General features: G+C 40.9%; 2 protein-coding genes across 4 annotated transcripts in view; one reads left to right on the forward strand and one right to left on the reverse strand.

Moving 5' to 3' along the window:
- MKRN1 (makorin ring finger protein 1) overlaps positions 1–13,324 on the forward strand; it is a 48,769-nt gene extending 35,445 nt beyond the window's left edge. The window contains exons 4-8 of one of the 2 annotated variants that reach the window (XM_075007291.1): positions 6,090–6,316; positions 7,147–7,361; positions 8,066–8,109; positions 8,658–8,796; positions 9,175–13,324. In XM_075007291.1, the coding sequence (XP_074863392.1) occupies positions 6,090–6,316; positions 7,147–7,361; positions 8,066–8,109; positions 8,658–8,796; positions 9,175–9,259 (710 nt within the window). In that variant the 3' untranslated portion in view covers positions 9,260–13,324. Of the gene's footprint in view, positions 1–6,089; positions 6,317–7,146; positions 7,362–8,065; positions 8,177–8,657; positions 8,797–9,174 lie in introns of both variants that reach the window. The other variant, XM_075007282.1, reaches the window with a different exon arrangement.
- The window catches only part of RAB19 (RAB19, member RAS oncogene family), a 29,114-nt gene that overhangs the window by 8,057 nt on the left and 2,969 nt on the right, over positions 1–18,088 (reverse strand). The window contains exon 3 of one of the 2 annotated variants that reach the window (XR_012647224.1): positions 17,454–18,049. Coding sequence is in view for 1 of the 2 variants with exons in the window: in XM_075007306.1 (XP_074863407.1) it covers positions 17,784–18,049 (266 nt within the window). In the remaining variant the exon portion in view is untranslated. Of the gene's footprint in view, positions 1–16,020; positions 18,050–18,088 lie in introns of those variants that run through there. The other variant, XM_075007306.1, reaches the window with a different exon arrangement.

Genomic DNA, 18,088 nt, shown 5'->3' on the forward strand with positions numbered 1-18,088 from the left:
GATCTCAAAAAAGATATACTGGAATTGGAAAGGTTTAGAAAAGGGCAACAAAAACAATTAGGAGTATTGTCATAAAACAGGCGCTGCTGCACAGTTGATCAGGCAGGCAGCAGGTCCCAGATAAGAACTCAAAGAACCATTAATTTCCACATAAAAAAAATACTTTATTGCATGTGCCTACAGTAACAATTTAAAAACATGTTTAAATTGAATAATTAACAATTAGAAAGCCAGACAAAAATACTGTGTAGCTTGAATGGTTAATAGTCTATTTTTTATCCCAACTTAACAGCCTAATTCTTAACTCAATTAAATAACATACACACTCATCCTCTGAGGCTGGCCAGACCCCAGGTGAGGTTGGTTAGTTGACTGAGGTGAGAGTCCGTGCATGTCACTCCATTATGCTGAATTGATGGACTCTGACTTGTGTGGCCAATTGATATACTATTTCTCTTCTTGGTAGGAGGCAAGCTAGAGGGAGTCATGTTCAGTTGATTGGTTGTACCCCTCAGTTCATTGGTCATACTCCTTAGTCCAGGTGGGGTGCTTGCCCACGACCAATTTTGGAACGTCTTGCTTACATCAGACCAATTAGGCTTGCCTCAGCTATGAGCGATGAGCAACAGTGTCTCCTTGGTGTTTGTTTTGTCCTTGTTAAATTTTTATCGGGGAACTGGTTCTTTTGTACAAATTTCGCTTTTCTCAGCACACGCAATTTTGTTCTCAAAGTGGCAAACAAGTCTATAATCCATTGGGGCACTGGCTTCAGTCAATTTACTGTTAATTTGTCTCATGATAATCATTTACACTACTCACGCATGCTTAACTACCCATGATTTGTGACAGTATGGAGCAGCTACCATATGAGGAGAGGTTAACAAGACTGGGACTTTTCCACTTAGCAGAAAGATGACTAAAGGTGGGGGAATATGATGGAGATGTGTAAAATCACGACTGCTGTGGAGAAAGTAAATAAGGAAATGTGTTGAGAGGGGGTAAATAACAAGAACTAGAGGTCACCAAATGAAACTGATAGTCAATAGGTTTAAAACAAACAAAGTGAAGTATTTCTTCCCATAACACGCAGTCAACCCATGGAACTCTTTGCCAGACGATGTTACGAAGGCAAAAGCTGTTAGTGTTCACAAAACAACTAGTAAGTTCCTGGAGAAAAAGACCATCAACAGCTATCACCTAGTATGAGCATGGATGGTGTCAGTAGTTGGAAATGGGCAATAGGGAATGGATCACTTGATGATAACCTGTATTGTTCATTCCCACTGAAACAAGTGGCATTGGTCACTGTCAGAAAATGGGATACGGAGCTAGATAGAATTTCAGTGTGACCCAGTATGGCCTTAATTTTCTTAAAGACCTGAGTGTGTTGATCAGTCACAGGATAACTGAGCCACTAATTTGATACAGTGGTGAAAAAGGTAGGATATTTCCAGTAGAGATGGTAAGTATTAATGTTATTGGGGCGGGGGGCAGTGGTAAAACATTATCTGTACTACTGTGTATACTTTGGGTCACCATTTTAAACAAAATTCAGGTTGGAACAGGTGCAGAGAAGGGCTACAAGGAACATTAGAGGAACAGAGAATCTAACTTAATAAAGGAAACTGAAAGAGTATGGTTTACTTAGCCTACCAGACTGAAGTCTGGGAGGATTTATGATTGCTCTGTAAATACATCACAGGTCTTGGGGGTAGTTCAACAGCAGAAGAGCTATTTAAACTAAAAGTTAATGTTGACAAAAGAACAAATGGGTATGAGCTGCCCCTTAATTTAGGCAGGGAGTTAGAAGCTGGTTTCTAACCATCTTGAGGAGTGATGATTTAGAACAGCCTTCCAGTATGGGGCTGACAGCGGGGAAACTTACAAGCTGACTAGTTTTTAAGATGGAACTTGGTAAGTTTTTGAATGAAGTCTTTGAGGGGGTTGTCTATGGTAGCAGAGGATTGGAGTTAACCTAGGAGACCTCTCCTAGTCCATGTGTTCCTAGGTTTCCATTCTCCTAGTCTCATTACACATCCTTTTCTTCATATTAAAAAAAAAACAAACAAAACTTCTTTTCTTAAGAGTTATTCAAGGTGTTTGTTTTAATTTATAAAAGTGCTCATCCACCACTCAGTGCTTTGTTCTTTTGGAGCTGTACTTGGTAAGACAGAGGGGAAATACACTAACTCCAGGGAGATTTCTTCTGATAACCTGTGTATTAAAATGGCTCTTGGGAATTGGAGGGGAAGAAAACATGTGACTGACTGGAGATATTCGTTTTATGTTCTGTGAGGAACATATCTTAGCTTTTTCCTGCTGGAAGATAGTAGTATATTTTAATACATGCCAATGGTACTTGACTCTTGAACTTTTTGTATATGCAGTTCAGGAAAAGAAAATATTTTTATGTTGGGAGTTTTCTAAAGGTATCAAATACACAAACATGCAGATAAGTATCTACATCTTTAGGTGCCAAGATAGCTTTAAAGATTGGTAGTAGCTAGCTTTAAAAATCTAGCCATGGGAATCTAAGGCAGAGCTGTGCCCTATTGTCTACAAACAAGTTTCTGTTGCAGCTAGCCATTCATTTCAGTAGCTACTGATAGGCTTTTTCATGGCTCCAAGTACTTGCCTGATTTCAGGTTCCCAAGTAGTTGTGATAGCCATTATTTGGACCAGAAGATTAACTGCATCTTTCAAGGCTGTAAAATCAGCACTTCATGTATGTGATTCAAGTACAAAAGTCAAATGGATAAGAGCCAAGACAGTTGTGGAGTTTTTTTTATTTTTAATGGAGATTTCTGTTTATCATACTGTTGTGGCAAAATTATGATTTGTACCTTTAGGACAGGCTTCTGCCTTTCGTGGAATATTATTGTCATTATCTAAGAGAAATTAAAGCAGTTATTAGGAATGTGAGGAAGCTGTTAAAGAGAATGCTCTGTGTGCTGCTAACAATGTATCTAATACATATGATGTTCTAAAAGTGACCTCAAGAAGACATCTGTTCCTCAGAGCTTCCAAGTTGTTTCTGTAAAGATCAGATGGCAGCTTTCATGGAAAATTGTGCACAGGAACATGAAAAGCAACACTTTTCCTCAGAATTAGTCTGGAAACCTTGGTCTTTGAGCTGTGTGCTTTGTGTATATTTGGCTTAGCAAATGCCCAGGAAATACTTTTGAGGTTCAAGTTCACTTCCAGCACTAGGTACAGCACCACAACCCAGTGCTTTCTAATCAGTGAGCAAGACACAGTGGAGTGTATGAAGTGGCTGAGAAGAACAGCTAAGCAATGTGGAGGGCAAATTTTCATGAACCAGGATCTATATCATTACTCCATATTAAACATGTTGAAATCTGCTTCCTTCCCTTGATGCAGATTGGAGAATAGCTTGCAGGGTTACTCAACAACCTGCTGGCCCAAATTTTTCTTAAGTTGCTCAGCTAGTGGAGTTGCACATTATCTATCTGGCAACCAGAGACCCTGCTACAGGTCCCTTTATCCCAATATAGTATCATGATACATGTAGGATTGAATAAGGGGAGCACCTGGTGATTATCTTGCTCTTGCAATTGAGAAGCAATTCTTCAGGATTAGTGAGTTGAGAATTAAGTCATTCTTTTGTCTTTTACTTGCCTGGGTGGGGAGAAATCCATAGGAGAGAAGCTGTGCCAGGATCAATATGCCCTGTCTTTAAAGTAAGTCATTTGTGGTTCATTTTACCTTGAAGTGGTGGACATAAAGAAGTGTCCCCTGTAAGCTATGAACTTCTGCAGCTGCTCAGGAGTGATTTCAGATGCCACCCAGCTGATTAGTAGAGGGCCCACAGCTAGAGTTTTTGTTTCTGCTGGTGGTGAACATTCCCCCACATGCCTTAGTGAACATAAAAATTTATTCCACACATGGATGGAAAAAGTCCACAGTGAATGGAAAAGCTTAGGGGGAGCATTGATCATCTACAGAGAATACCAAATGCCTGTCAATGGGCCCAAAACAGCTGTCCCATACTTTTCTGCTCCGTGAGGGTGGAGCCCTTATTCCCCCCCTTTCCTTCTCTCTCTCTCTCTCATAAAGAAGATACAAGAGTCGACACACAATTCTTATAGTCCCAGATTATAAAGTAGTTCACCTTCTAGATCTCCTTCTGGCACAGGAGCAACAGGTGATTCTTCTCTTCTTTTCCAGACTTGTTATCTCGCAAGGGAGGATTGAACCTGCACCAAGATCCATAATTCCTTCCTCTGGCATTTTACATCTCGAAGTTTAGTAGATGAAGACTGCTTTTGGAAGAAACCCAGGAAATTACATTAGAATTTCGCAAGCCTTCTATTGGAAAAACGTACGTTCTAAACTGGAAATGTTTCTTGTTCCTTTAAGGATAGGATCCGGAGACTCTGTCGTCTTCATTTTACATTGGATTGTTGTCTCTTTCCCATAACACGTCTTGGATTATCATTCTCCACAGTTAAAGTAAACCTTTAAAGTAAACATATGTTAAGGCTTTGAGGATAGTTGTCTTTTTCACCTATCTGAACCTGGTGCTCACCACACCAGCAGAAGGTCCATTTGAACCTATAGTTGACTGTTTTCGTCATTACTTGTCTTAACATTGATCAGATATGCAAGTGAAGTGCAAGATGCCTTTGCTGGTCTTCTTTAGGGTTCAATATGGATAATCTTAAACTTTGTCCTCATGTAATTTTAAACTGAACAATTGTCTTGTCTCATGACTGAATTGGTTAGGTTATTTCCTAATTTGATGATGAAAGGAAATTCAGTTACACAGTCTCACAAATCATCCTTTTGTGTTCTTGACATACAGGGAGAAATCCCAAGTGAAATCCATCTCAGCCCAGAGAGAGTGGACAAATGGACAACATTATCAGCTCAATTTATGACGAGAAAGAGATCCTGTTAATCAAAAGCTCTGGGGCTCCTTTCGCTAGGGTTGCTGCCACACTGCCCATTTAATTTAGAACTGTCTTTTGAAATATCTAGGAACTTTCAGAGCATTTTCTTTAAGTTTAATTCACAAGCTTCCTCAGTGCTGTTCTCTTGATGACCAGGACAGAGCATATAGCTGTTGAGGAATAGAAGTCCCTTCAGTCCTTTAATAACTATTTCATCTAGTTCCTTGGGGACTAATACTGCTAGTTCTTCTCTCCAGAGTGAAGAACAGCCGAGGCAATTTATGAAGAGGAAACAAAGATTACTTACCTGTGATCAGAATTCTCTGCAGGTATGATCTCAACAAATACTCATTCGTTATTCCTCCTTGCACTTCAGCAGAGGGATTTGAGATATTTACCAGAGAAGTAGGAAGAGACTTGGGCAAGGTTATGTTCTGTGTTCTAGAACATTCCTCTGACGTCAGTGGTGAAAACCACCCCAGCAACTAACTGCTTGAGAACTGTAGCCTGTGCAACAGCATGCTAACTAACATGACTCGTGAGCATACGAATCTGCTGAGGCAGTATTTTTAGAGCTCCAAGTTATGCCTCCTGATATGGATCCTTCCTCTTCTACATGGCTTAGATATTGGCTCTTCAGGGACAAAACACCAGTTTTAATTGTTGAAACACAAGAGTTTAACTACCACAAACTGCAGTTTGTTTCAGCTGGTGTAATTTCTCTCTGAAATGGTTCAAAAAGAATGAGGGGCAGGAGTTTTAACCTACTTTTAACACGATTGCTTCAAGTCTGAATTGGATTCAGACATTTTTGGTTGAACCACAAGAGTATTTATCCATTTTCAGAATTGGTCAGTTTTCTCAGTATGGACCATGTCCTGTCGGATAAGTTTAAATCTCAGCAGTAGTGCCCTGCATTGTTTTGGCAAACTGGTAAAATCAGAGTTGAAATTATTTCCTCATATCCTTGTAGGGTGAAGAAATTGCTAAGTAATTTCAGGTCAAGGTTTGAGACAGTTGTTGATACTTTTTTTTGTATCAACTTCATGCATTTTTGGTTATGCTTTTTGGATAAAATGAGTTGGTTCACTTAAAGTTGTTGTAGCTGAAATGCATGCATTAGAAACCCTAGTACTCAAATTGAACGCATTTGCCATCTCTAATTTCCTCCTGCAGCTGCCCCTTCCTGCATTGAAACACCATTGCAGGGAGTAGTAATTGAGGAAGAGTATGAGAAGCAGCAAGCAAATGTGGAGATGAAGAAGCAACTGTGCCCCTACGCTGCAGTAGGAGAATGTCGTTATGGAGAAAACTGCGTGTATATCCATGGGGATGTGTGTGACATGTGTGGGTTGCAGGTCCTACATCCAGTTGATGCTGCCCAGAGATCCCAACACATAAAAGTAAGTATACATATGACTTGTGTTGAATAACTTCAAGTCACTCCTTGCCTTGTGGGGTCATTAGTCATTCAGTCCCTTTTTCGTGAAGTTGACTGCATGCATGTCAATCATTTAACAAGAAGGTTCACCTTGCAAACTCAGTGTTTTGAAAGCAGACTTGTTTAAAAGTACAGTAAACTCTTTTGTATCTGGCATTCTATCATCTGGAACTCTCAAATAACTGGCATTTTTACCCTAAATTTTAGTTACATTTTCATAAGTACAGTGAAAGTAAATACAAATAAATAGTGGAAGTTTGCAGTGTACTGTTCTACTGTTGGTAAATAAACTACTCTGCGTACAATTGTGTTTGTTTCTTAATATCTAAATTTGTTTGTCTTTAGAGTTATGCATTGCTAGGTATACCTATCTATTAGTCAGAATATTTGAATATTCGGAAGCCTCCCAGTCCTGGGACTGTGGGATGTGAAAGAGTTTACTGTAGCTGAACTGTGCGTATATTGAGGATAAAGTCTATATGATTGTGTTGATTCTCATTTTGAATACTCATATGTGGATGCATTAGGTAATTTTTCGTGAAGCTTTAGTTTTGCTCTTTGTCTAGATTCTTGGAAAAGAGCCTGAACTTGAAGCTGACCATTGCTGTCTCTTACTTGAAAGACTGTTGTTGGATTTTTTTTTGAGGACTTGAATTTTCTAGATGTTTCACGTTCTTTTTCGTGTAGAATGTGTGGAGAATAAATTTAAAATTAAACTAGGGACTTAAAACCTCTTAAACAGTGCACAAGATTACAAGGTGTTTCTCATTCTCTCTCCCCGCCCCGCTTCAGTCTTGCATTGAGGCTCATGAAAAAGATATGGAGCTTTCCTTTGCTGTCCAGCGCAGTAAAGACATGGTGTGCGGAATCTGCATGGAGGTGGTATATGAAAAAGCCAACCCAAGTGAGCGCCGCTTTGGGATCCTCTCCAACTGCAACCATACTTACTGTCTCAAATGCATCCGCAAGTGGAGGAGTGCTAAACAATTTGAGAGCAAGATTATAAAGTGAGGCACTTACCCATCTTGATTGTGCTTTTGTTACTTGGAAAGAATTTAGTATCTTGTGACAACTTGCAACAAGGTTCCCCCACAAAGACAGCATTTAATGCACTCTAACTAATGTTAATCCAGAACTGAATTAATTTTCTGGGGTAGTATTTTGTTTGTATTTATACCAGATCTAGATGAGTTTGCAAGATCCACTTATTTGGATGAAAGTCATGTTTTGCCTTCAGTTAGTTACCATTTGAAAGTTGCAGGTGCCCAGATTAGATGGTGAAAACAGATTAAACAAGAATCTGAATGTATGTTTCTTAACTGTTCACTGCCCTTATTCATTAGCTAGCCAATGACCCTTGCCCTCTTTCAGGCATTCTAAAGAAACCCAGCCAAACAAAACTACAAAAAAAAAAATAAATTGATCTAAATCTAAAGAAAAAGGAGTCTGTGTGAAATATTTTTTCCCAAGTTCTTTGGAGACAAAATGATCAGCCGCTGATTTGAGGTCTGAAAGAAGAGGAAGAGTTAAGGGTGTCTTCTTGTGCAAAAGAGAACATAGATTGAAAAAGAAGTACAAAGACCTGGCTGTAGGTGCCCAGGTACAAGATGATACATCTTTAAAGATGGGATTTATGCCACGGTGTATTTTCTAATAGGGCAGATCACTCCTATCATGTGGAATTTTGCAGTGCAGTTTCTTCGTTCCTCAGGTCCTGCCCAGAATGTCGGATCACATCTAACTTTGTCATTCCAAGTGAGTACTGGGTGGAGGAGAAGGAAGAGAAGCAGAAACTCATTCAGAAATACAAGGAGGCAATGAGGTACGAGCGCTGCAGCCTTTTGTCAAGTTAAGACTGCAGAGATAAGGGCACACCTGGAGAACAAGGGTGTTACCTAAAGCCCTCTCATACCTCCTTTCCACTCCCCCACACGTGTGAAGTGCATCCCTACTTATCCACCCACCGATGCATGCATCCACAGAGTCACCTAGCTTTCCTATGTACTCACTGATCTCACAAGCTTTTTCCTTACCTACCCAATACATGACTGATACAGCCATAAGGAAGTAGATTTGTTCACTGTGAGACATCGGCTCTCCTGTGCATGCATCTACCCACGCACACACACATGTTGGGTATGCAGATCATGTAATACATCATTTGTGTATGTATTTTATTGATCAAATGGCATCAGCAGATAATGGTGAATATTTAAAAAGACCCCCCCGGATGATAAGCAAATGCAATACTGAATTCTTAATAGCTCTGCTGTGAGTAAGGGTTGCGATATTTTCCTTTCCAGCAACAAGCCATGCAGGTATTTTGACGAAGGCCGTGGAAGCTGCCCATTTGGAGGGAACTGTTTTTACAAACATGCATATCCTGATGGTCGCCGAGAGGAGCCACAGAGACAGAAAGTGGGAACATCGAGTAGATATCGAGTAAGTCTCATTGCTTTTGCTTTTTGGGAAATAAAAAAAAAGGGAGGGGGGCTTTTTGGAAGAGAGAAGGTAAAGGTGTGAATGCCTCAGATTTGCTTATAGAGTAAAACATACATAGTGGATTGGAGGGGAGAGTGATCCAAAGACTGGAAGTGATGGAGGGCAGACTGGGGAAGAGGAGTCATTTAAATCATGTTTCTGAATGTCCTCTGTATCTTGAGGTAGAAGTATTAGTGGTGAGCTGTAGCAAGAGTAAATGCAGATCCTAATATGAAGTATAACTAACTATGTGTTATACAGCTGGGAGCTGAGCATTGTAAGCCCCAGTAGTATATATAACTCTGTCACACAGGAGCAATAACTGGGTTCCCTTTGCAGGCCCAGCGAAGGAATCGCTTCTGGGAATTCATTGAGGAGAGGGAAGGCAGTGATCCCTTCGAGAACGATGAAGATGAGGTGGTGACCTTTGAGCTCGGAGAGATGTTGCTCATGCTTTTGGCAGCTGGTGGTGATGATGAATTGACAGACTCCGAGGATGAGTGGGACTTGTTTCATGATGAGCTGGAAGATTACTACGACTTGGACCTATAGCACCTGTCAGTGGAGTTTGGACTGTCTGCTCATCATCAGGCAGTAGCTCTTTCCTGTGGTGTTGTGGCAGTGCCTGTGTTTCTCCTAGGCAGGCCTATCAATTCCAGGTGCTCTTGTAATAACTTTTACCGAGGGTCTGTCTCCTCCCCTGCCCCAGGAGTGCTTGTTTTTCTCTGTTTAAACAAATAACAAGAAATCTTTAAAACGTTAGTTTTTGTAAAATGAATTAACTGTCAGACAGTTAGCTTAGATTTGTTGCTTCATCTGTGTTCCTGACACGATTCACCCAGTTCCAGGGTTAAAATGTTTACAGGACTTCCACACTCATCTTGAAGAGTCCAGATACAAAAATGAGAGCAGTGCCCATGCAGTGGGGGATATAAATTGGCCAGTGGCCTTTTTCTGCTGTGGACTTCGAATCAGTACTTTAAATTTTAGGCCAGACATGTGTACTTCTTACTGGCTTCAGCTCTGTTCCAACCCCCTCATGTACACATCTTCATTTGTGGTTTTGGTCTCTTGTTTACTTGCACATTACTATTACTACTGTGTAATCAGAACCAGGTGCAAATGTTCCAGGTTTTTACTGTGTTTAGCATGAAAGGAAAATGTGTTTGTACGTGAAAGGAAAACTTTCTATGTGTATAAACAAATAAATGCAGAGTTGGATCTCAAGGGCTGGGAGACTCTGTATATGTTTAAGAAAACACCACTCCTTTCCCTTTGGTGCATGAATTGTAGCCTCTGATTGTATATGAAACTGGTTTAGTGGTCTCAGCCCAGTCTGTGACAATGGTCTTAATCAACAGATATAACATGGCACTCCTTAATACAGCAGCTCTCTCTAATGTATATTATAGGGACTGGCTAGAAGTCAGAATTTGGATAGGCAAAAGAGGGTTCTTGGCATATTATTAGCGAGTGGAACTTGAAGGTGGACTCAGGTACATTGCTCACTTAGTTTTATACCACCAACAATCGCTCAAGCCATGATCTTATCTAGGAAATGACTGTACTTTTGGGTTCAAGGCACACATGGCTCATATCACATCCACGTTATGCAGGTTGCTTGGAAGAGCTGTGCAAGGTGTAAGTTACTGGGTTACATAGAGAAGACCTAGCCGCCATGCATTAGCAAGATAGAATTCCATTGAGAAGAGCCCATATTTTGTCACCAAAGGTCCAGTGCAGGAGTTTTAATCTTGCATTAGATTACTGATGCTCTTTTAATGACTTATGGATGGCCCGTGGTCTGTTCGGTGGCTTCACTTGCCCTGAGACAGCCTCTCCTTTCACTTTTCAAATGGAATAAGAAGTTGTTGCTGAGGTCTATGATGTATTGTTTTGCAGCTGCCTTTTGTAAGAAGCACTTTCCCAAATAAAAAACAAACTATAAAACAAGACTTCTGTTCTTTCTTTTAATCTTAAACTCTCTAGATCTCAGCCTCTGTATGTCCTTAGTCCGATTACTACTAATTACTGATTTCTGTGCAATACCATAGTCTTATTTTTACATTAATACAGAATTGTATCTTCTCTACAGCCTTATGCAAAATAGGGCATTCTATAATATATAAAGAGAGAACATTTTATGAACAAAGACTGCTGAGACCACCAAACTGTGGAACTTTAAAGGGTGCTTGGGATTATTGTTGAGTGATAACAGAAGTGACTTTTGTTCTCAGAGTTGAGTTGTAAGACAGGATCAGTTCTGTCATGTTTGTTTCAGGCTGGACACTTTACAAAATGCACATACAATACAAGAGGTAATATGTGCCTGCTATAACTCTTTGTACTTAGTACTGTTTATCAAGAGAACTCAAAGCACTCCTGTAGGCTGACTACTTCCTGGTAGACCACACCTGCCTTATGAGCTGCAGTGTATATTACATTGTAATGCGCCATTGTCACTTGAAATCAAGAAATATTTATCAACTGTGAAAATATTTTCAGACTTATTGTGGTGGGGAGGTGTGTGAAGGAAGAGGTGAGTAACTGGATAGTCTAAGACCATTTTCAGCACTAATGTCTGCATGCAGGAAAAGGTAGGAAGTGGCTAACAGAATGCTCATACCTAAATAGGGGAGAGAAGTGGCAGGGGTGAGGGATGTGTGGTAGAGACTAGACAGAGTGGGGGAGATGAAAGAATAGGAGAAATAGAGAAGGATCTAGCAAGAGACTAACAACTATTTTGGGAGGAAATGAGAGAGCAGGCAAAAAAACCAAAAGCAAATACCATGGAAAAATTAACTTCCCTACAGAGAAACTAGGTGCCAAATAAGTTACAAACGTGCACATATTGTTTAAATGATAAAGTGATTCTGTAGGATGTTTATGGGAGAGGAGGAAGTTAGAAGAGGGAAGGCTAGGAGATAGACTTTACTGGGCAAAGGTGATGGACAAGGGAGCCAGGTGTTCTATATAGAGGGTAGGGAGAAAATAGTATGCCTTCATCTTCTTTGAGGATAAGCTATGTGCACTGAAAGATGTTCATTTGGCTATTAAATAGTCTCATGCACCGTTTGTTTCTGCATCTGATGTAAGATACAGATAGGCACTTGGTTATTTTGGGTGTTTATTCATTGGTGTGTCAACAGAATGTAACTGGCCCCAGAGAGGTTCTCTTAGTACAGAACAGCAGCTCAGTAAAAAAGTAGGTTCTTCCTTTCTCCAAGTTTTCTTATGAAATATTCCAAAATTTTTAAAATACAAGAAATTACACCTGTTTTTCCTAAGGAGAGATGCCTTCCTGTATCATTGCATGGCCTCTCTGCTTGAGCTTGGCTAGTTATGTATCTGGTTATTGATAAATAATTAGAATTGTTTACAGTCAACTCCGTCTCTTATTTAATTCTGACCTGGTCAGCAATGCAACAAGTTAAATATTAGAGAAAGGGCTACAAGGACATGTGGACAGTACACATACAAAAAAAAGTATTGCTCATAGGGTACAAAGAAGCAATTTGCATCCAATAAAAATACGAGTAAAAAGTTCAGTGAGATTGAAAGGCAGCAAATTTTGAAATTACAGTGGAAATGTTTGTCAAAAAAATGGATTTATGAAATGTTGTTACAGTGGGGGAGATTTTTAAATTAAGATTCTGAAGTAGATGAAAGTTATAACATGCACAGTTATTGCAAAATAAAAAAAACATAGATGTATAAACTCATGCTGCAAGGCATAAATCTCCTTAGTGAAAACCTCAAATTCAAACAAATGTTCTCCTACATCCATGTTCCTTCTGCCAGCTGGAATGAGCCTTTGCTAGATTTTACCTGCACTAAAGAATTATGTGATGCATATTTACAGTGGTTGACTTTGCTTTTGTATCTCTGATAGTGTGGTGGGTCCACACAACCCATCCCACTTAGCATAAAGTTGTTCATATGTGCTCACATACCTATACTGCAACAGTTGAAGGATTAACTACTCCAGAATAAGTCCCAGGAGCAGGATTATTTGCCCTAGCAAACCACAGTGAGACAGGTGTTATGTATCTTTAAATAGCATTTTAATGTGTTAAAATCCACATTCTGTAAGATGAAATTAGTGAATAGCCCTAGCCTTTATTCTAAGCAGTAATTCTTTAAAGTGTTGTCAGTTTTCAAATAGCAATAAATGACCAGCACTAAAACAGATCAAATCTGGAAAAGTCATAAGGAGCTAAGACAGTAGTCATTTGAGAGATTGCAGGAGCATTGTGGAATTGCACTATAAACATGACTTCCAGCACAGCACCTGCAATACCTGTTCCTTCAGTCTTGTTGCAGCAGAATGGTGTAAGGTCAGGCACATACAGAACTGGGGTGAATATTCTTCCAAGCAAGTAAAATTGCAACAAGGGTGGCACTACTTGTGCATCAGGGCAGTCTGGTTTTGTGTGTGAATGTAAGTGGAATCACCTTAAAATCCTGGACTATATTAAAACTTAGTACTGGGGCAAAGTTCCTAGAATTATTTATTTATTGCTGCTTTTGGTCAGCCAATGGAAAACTTATATGGAAGCTTCATTGAAATTAAAAAAAAACCTGCTCTTTTGTTTAGACAAAGTTGATGACACTAGAGCCTTGGGTTGCTGAATATAGCTTATCCTTTGGAGCCCCTCTGCAGGTGTTCAATCAATAATGGTTTAGTCTCATATTGAAGACAAGGATGATGCAGGCAGGTGTAAGAGCATATAGCAGGGTTGGTGAACCAGTTAGGGGCAAAGAGCCATGTGGAGAGAGAGTCAGAGCCACATGTTACATATTTACTTTTATTTATCTACATAGATGAGTATGTGGCTCAGTGCTGTCCTCCTCCTCTAGAGCCAGCTCCCCCCCCACTCCCTACTGTAATTCAATCCTCCTCCAGAACTTACCCCCCCCCCCCCATCTCCCTGCTATAAAACTCAATTCTTCTCCAGAACTGGGCACCCCTGGTTCCCTGCTATAACCCAGTTCCCTACCCCATCAGGCATGCCCAGGCCCCTGCCCCAAGTCAATGCTCATGACTCATTGTAGCTGCTGCTACCACCATACACATCTCCCCCCAAGTAGCAAGGTGTGTGCAGAGTGATGGACAGCACTGCTGGTGTGCAACTCCAATAAGGAGCTGTATGTAATTGGTCAGTGTTGCATGCTGCTCCAGAGCCACAGGTGGCCACCCTGGCATACAGCCTTAACTACAGCTTCATTGTATACACTTTGCAGGAAGTGGTCTGTATTACTATTGTAAAGCTTGCTGGGAGGTAGTACTGTCTCTTTATGCTGCTTTTAGAAAAAAAGGTTACCAGCTAGGGACATAAGATTAAAGGAAATCAGGACCCTAACTCACTATGTGCTTTTTTTTTTTTAAAAAAAAAAAACAAACAAAAAAAAAAAAACAAAAAACACAAAACCACACACAAAACCTGGGCTTATCTTCTATTCATATGCTTTTAGAAAGACACTTGCTAAATAGTGTTAAGATGTACTAATCTGGCAGATAGCAGAAACTGCCAGAGGAAGACAGTACTTATGTCCCCCACCAGGTAAGTGTCCATTTCAATGAAGTTTCTCACTTTTTTGGCTTAATGTGTGGTGGAAAGCATGGTCATAGTCAGAAATACTGCACATGATAATGAGCCTACTGCATTAGCAATCCTAAATATACTTTTTGTAAATTAACAGCAGTTTGCTACACTGCTGTGTGAGAAACACATTGGTCTCTGCCCTGCCCAGTTATTTGCTTTGAGTGTTTGTGTGAGATTTCAAGAGAGTCAGAGTAGGGGCTCAGTGCAAGAGCTGGGCTCAACTTCCCAGCCAAAAAAAAGCCTCCTTAAAATCAGCCCAAAATGGAGGCTAGACTGAGACACTGAAGACTTACCAGAAGCCCTTCCTCCTTTGCAGGAGTTGTTGTGTACTTGCTTTGTACTAAAGTCTCTGCTCCCTCTACAAGGTAGAGAGGAACATGTGCCAGGTGAAGCTCAGATGCAGACTAAGTGCCCTCTATGGGGTGCTTGGAGGAGCGATACTGCAGAGCATATTGATAAGAGACTACCCTTGACTGCTCTAGTCACTCAGCCAAAGGAGACCAGCACTAGGGTGTGTTGAGAGAAGTTTGCTTTTGAGGAAGGATGTACTGTACAATAACAAAGCTGGCATTAGACAGACTATTTCCCTGCAGAGCATGAGAGGAATGCCTTAAGACAGCCACAGCCCCTGCCTTTAAACTGTGACAATGTCAGAGGCACAAATATAGATCACTATGGGTGCTTCTAAGTTAGGCTCCCTGGAGGTTACTTTGAAGTAGTACCTACACATATTTTCCCTTATGTTGCAGTTAACTTCAAGGTCTTTACTCCATTCCCAGGAATGGTGTGGTACCCTATTTCAAAGTACATGGGTGTAGATGCCTAACTTTGAAGTCTGTTACTTTGAAGTAAACAACTTCAAAGTTATTTTTGTAACTTAGGCAAGGCCTACACCAACCCAGAAACTCAGAGTGAAGAAAATGTGAATCCTATGCTACCAAAGGCAGTTGTGAAGTCTGCCATGCATAGTTCTAAGGCTCCTGTGTATTATGACCAGAGGTGCAGTACTGTATATGTGGGAATTTAGCTTGTCATTTACCACTGGACAGCACAACTATCAGGGTACTTAAATATTGTACAGAGACACACCCAAGATGTTTTAGGGCTGTCCTTTGTAATTTTGAGAAACTCAAACTGACAGTGTCTCCCTACCCCAAGCTGAAATTATGGACTTAAAAGGAACAGTTTTCTGGAGCCTTCCAATAAAATCAAAGTTACAGGAGTTAGCTAGACGTTAACACATCACTGCAAGTGCCATTAGCTTGATTTAGTCAGCCCTAATACCTAACAAAATGTTAATATTAATGGATGGGTATAGCATCAATCTCAAATTTAAGATGTCAAATAGACTAGTGTAGAAGGACCCTGTCTTTCATTTGACTTTTAGCCTCCCCAAGTGTCCCCTATGTATCTCTCAAAGCTATCTGCTGCACCTGGCTCCCAGCTATTAGTGGGAGCCAGGAAACTGACTAGGGCTGCTGCACTTCAGCTGTGCAGGGTCAGGCACCCCATGGCCCCAGCCCTGCAGGGCCAGACTCCTGGGAGCAAGCACTCAGGCTGCAGGTGCCCCTGGCCAGCAGCTCTTCACCAGGAGCTGGTGAGTGGCAGGGCTTTGTGTGTTTTTTTGGGGAGAAGATTTTTTGGGGGAAGTTGGGGTGGGATTGGGGGAGCAAACCTTCTCATTTAAGGGTCTATGGGGAATAAATGCCACCCCTTCCCTTACCCCCTCCCCCATTCTTCATTAAATGAAGGGTTGACTGTACTAGCAGGAACGGGGAAACTAACCAGGGCTGCTGCACTGTCAATTTCCCAGGTCCCCCAAGCTCCCAGACCCAGGAAACTGACAGTGCTGCTGCACCTGGCTCAGAATGCAGGACTGAGGGAACTGTGGGATAGGTTCCCACAATGCACTGCTGCAACAGTCCATATTTGGCGATTTCAGCATAGAAGCAATATGATAAATTTGGGGGGAGCCCATAGGAAATGAGGATACTCAATATTGAAGCTAAACACCAGCATCATAAAACTCAATTTTAATGTATCTTGTAGTATAGCTGTAGCCTAAGAGAGCTATGCTAGCAGAACCTGCTTTTTCAAAAGTGTCTTGTTAAATACATTTTAGCAGCCTTCCCTTCAAATTTCTCATTAGATTTCTCCTAAGGCAGTGACAAAATCCTGGGATTTACAGGGGCAGAGAATCAGTTTGCAGAGCATAGTTTTGAAAGGCCATGACAGGAAACACTGACAACCCAATACAGAAGAGATGCTTCAGAAATACAAGTGTTTAACTGCAACCAGTATTGGGAGTCAGCTTTTGGTGGCCCATGGCTTACTGAGAACACAGTCCAAGAGCGGTATTAAGGGCACCCCAGCCTGTTTCAGTACTGATCTAATAATCAGACTATTTGAGCCATTCTGTCTAACCACTGGTATAGAAGCCTGAAAGCTGTCAGTTCTAAGCTATGGTGTCATTTTCTCAACATGAACAGAGTTTTGATTGAAAGGGTTTTGATTAAAAGGCACCCTTTCAAAGCAAGGGATTAAGTAAATAGCAACAGAGCATCCTTCAGCTCTAATTTTCTGGCCATTACTTTTAGCTTGAGCAGGGCTTCACTAGACTCTACATCAAGAAGTGGTCCTGGAACCAATGTAAGTAGAAACACAAGAAGAGGAACACAGACAGCATCTGACCCATTACATCTGGGAAAAAAAGCTTTAGGTGTATCCATAGGCCCACTGGCATACCAGTTAGAGTGTTCTGGCCGCTATGCCACAAAATGGATGGTGGCTAGTAGTTCAACAAAGGAGGAACATAGAATTGGCAGTATTGTCTACCTGATCACAATACCAGCAATAAATTATGGCCCCGTGTCTGCCATCAGCTTCTCCTTGCACAATGATCTGAACAGTTAGGAGTAATGCAAGCAGAGATGGCCATGAACAAAAAAAAAAAGCATGAGCATCTGTCACACATTGTAAAGTTATTTATGAAGACCAAGGAATTTGACTTACAGCAGGTTGTGTATCCAAAAGGACAGTCAGCACAAAACCCGATTACAGTCAGTATCCGGAAGCAACTGCCTTTGTGCCATTTAGGAGTAAGTCTTCAGAGTTTCTTCAGGCTAGCAACAACTAGCCAGTCTTCTCTCAGCTCAAAGAGTCTGCTTAAATTCCAAAGGCTACTATGTACAAGACAATCCAGAACTTTTGACCATTGCAACACCTGTCTCCTGGAGAGTTACTGGCCAAAACAGTAAGGCAGGGATACATTAAGATGATGGTTTGAGGCCAAACATATGAAGTCAGCCATGCCTTCACATCTCTTAGGCGAAAGACATCTCATCAGCAAGAGCACTGGGACTTCTCTGTACTTGGACTAGCAATCACTGGCCTTGAGTCCAAGTAGATGCTGTTTGAAGGATGTTCCCCATGAAGCTGTAAGGTGTTGCGGGCTATCAGCTCTTTTGCCATTAACATGAACACCTCTTCTACATTTTGGGCCTCTTTGGCTGAAGTCTCCAATACAGCCAGTAGCCCATGCTTCTCTGCCAGCGTACAGGCATCTTCAAAAAGGACTTGGCGGTTCTCCGCTACATCTGATTTGTTCCCTTTTATTAAAACACAGACAATGCAATTTGTTATTTAAT

The sequence above is a fragment of the Carettochelys insculpta genome, chromosome 1 (genome assembly GCF_033958435.1).
Source record: "Carettochelys insculpta isolate YL-2023 chromosome 1, ASM3395843v1, whole genome shotgun sequence".
Classification (NCBI taxonomy): domain Eukaryota; kingdom Metazoa; phylum Chordata; order Testudines; family Carettochelyidae; genus Carettochelys; species Carettochelys insculpta.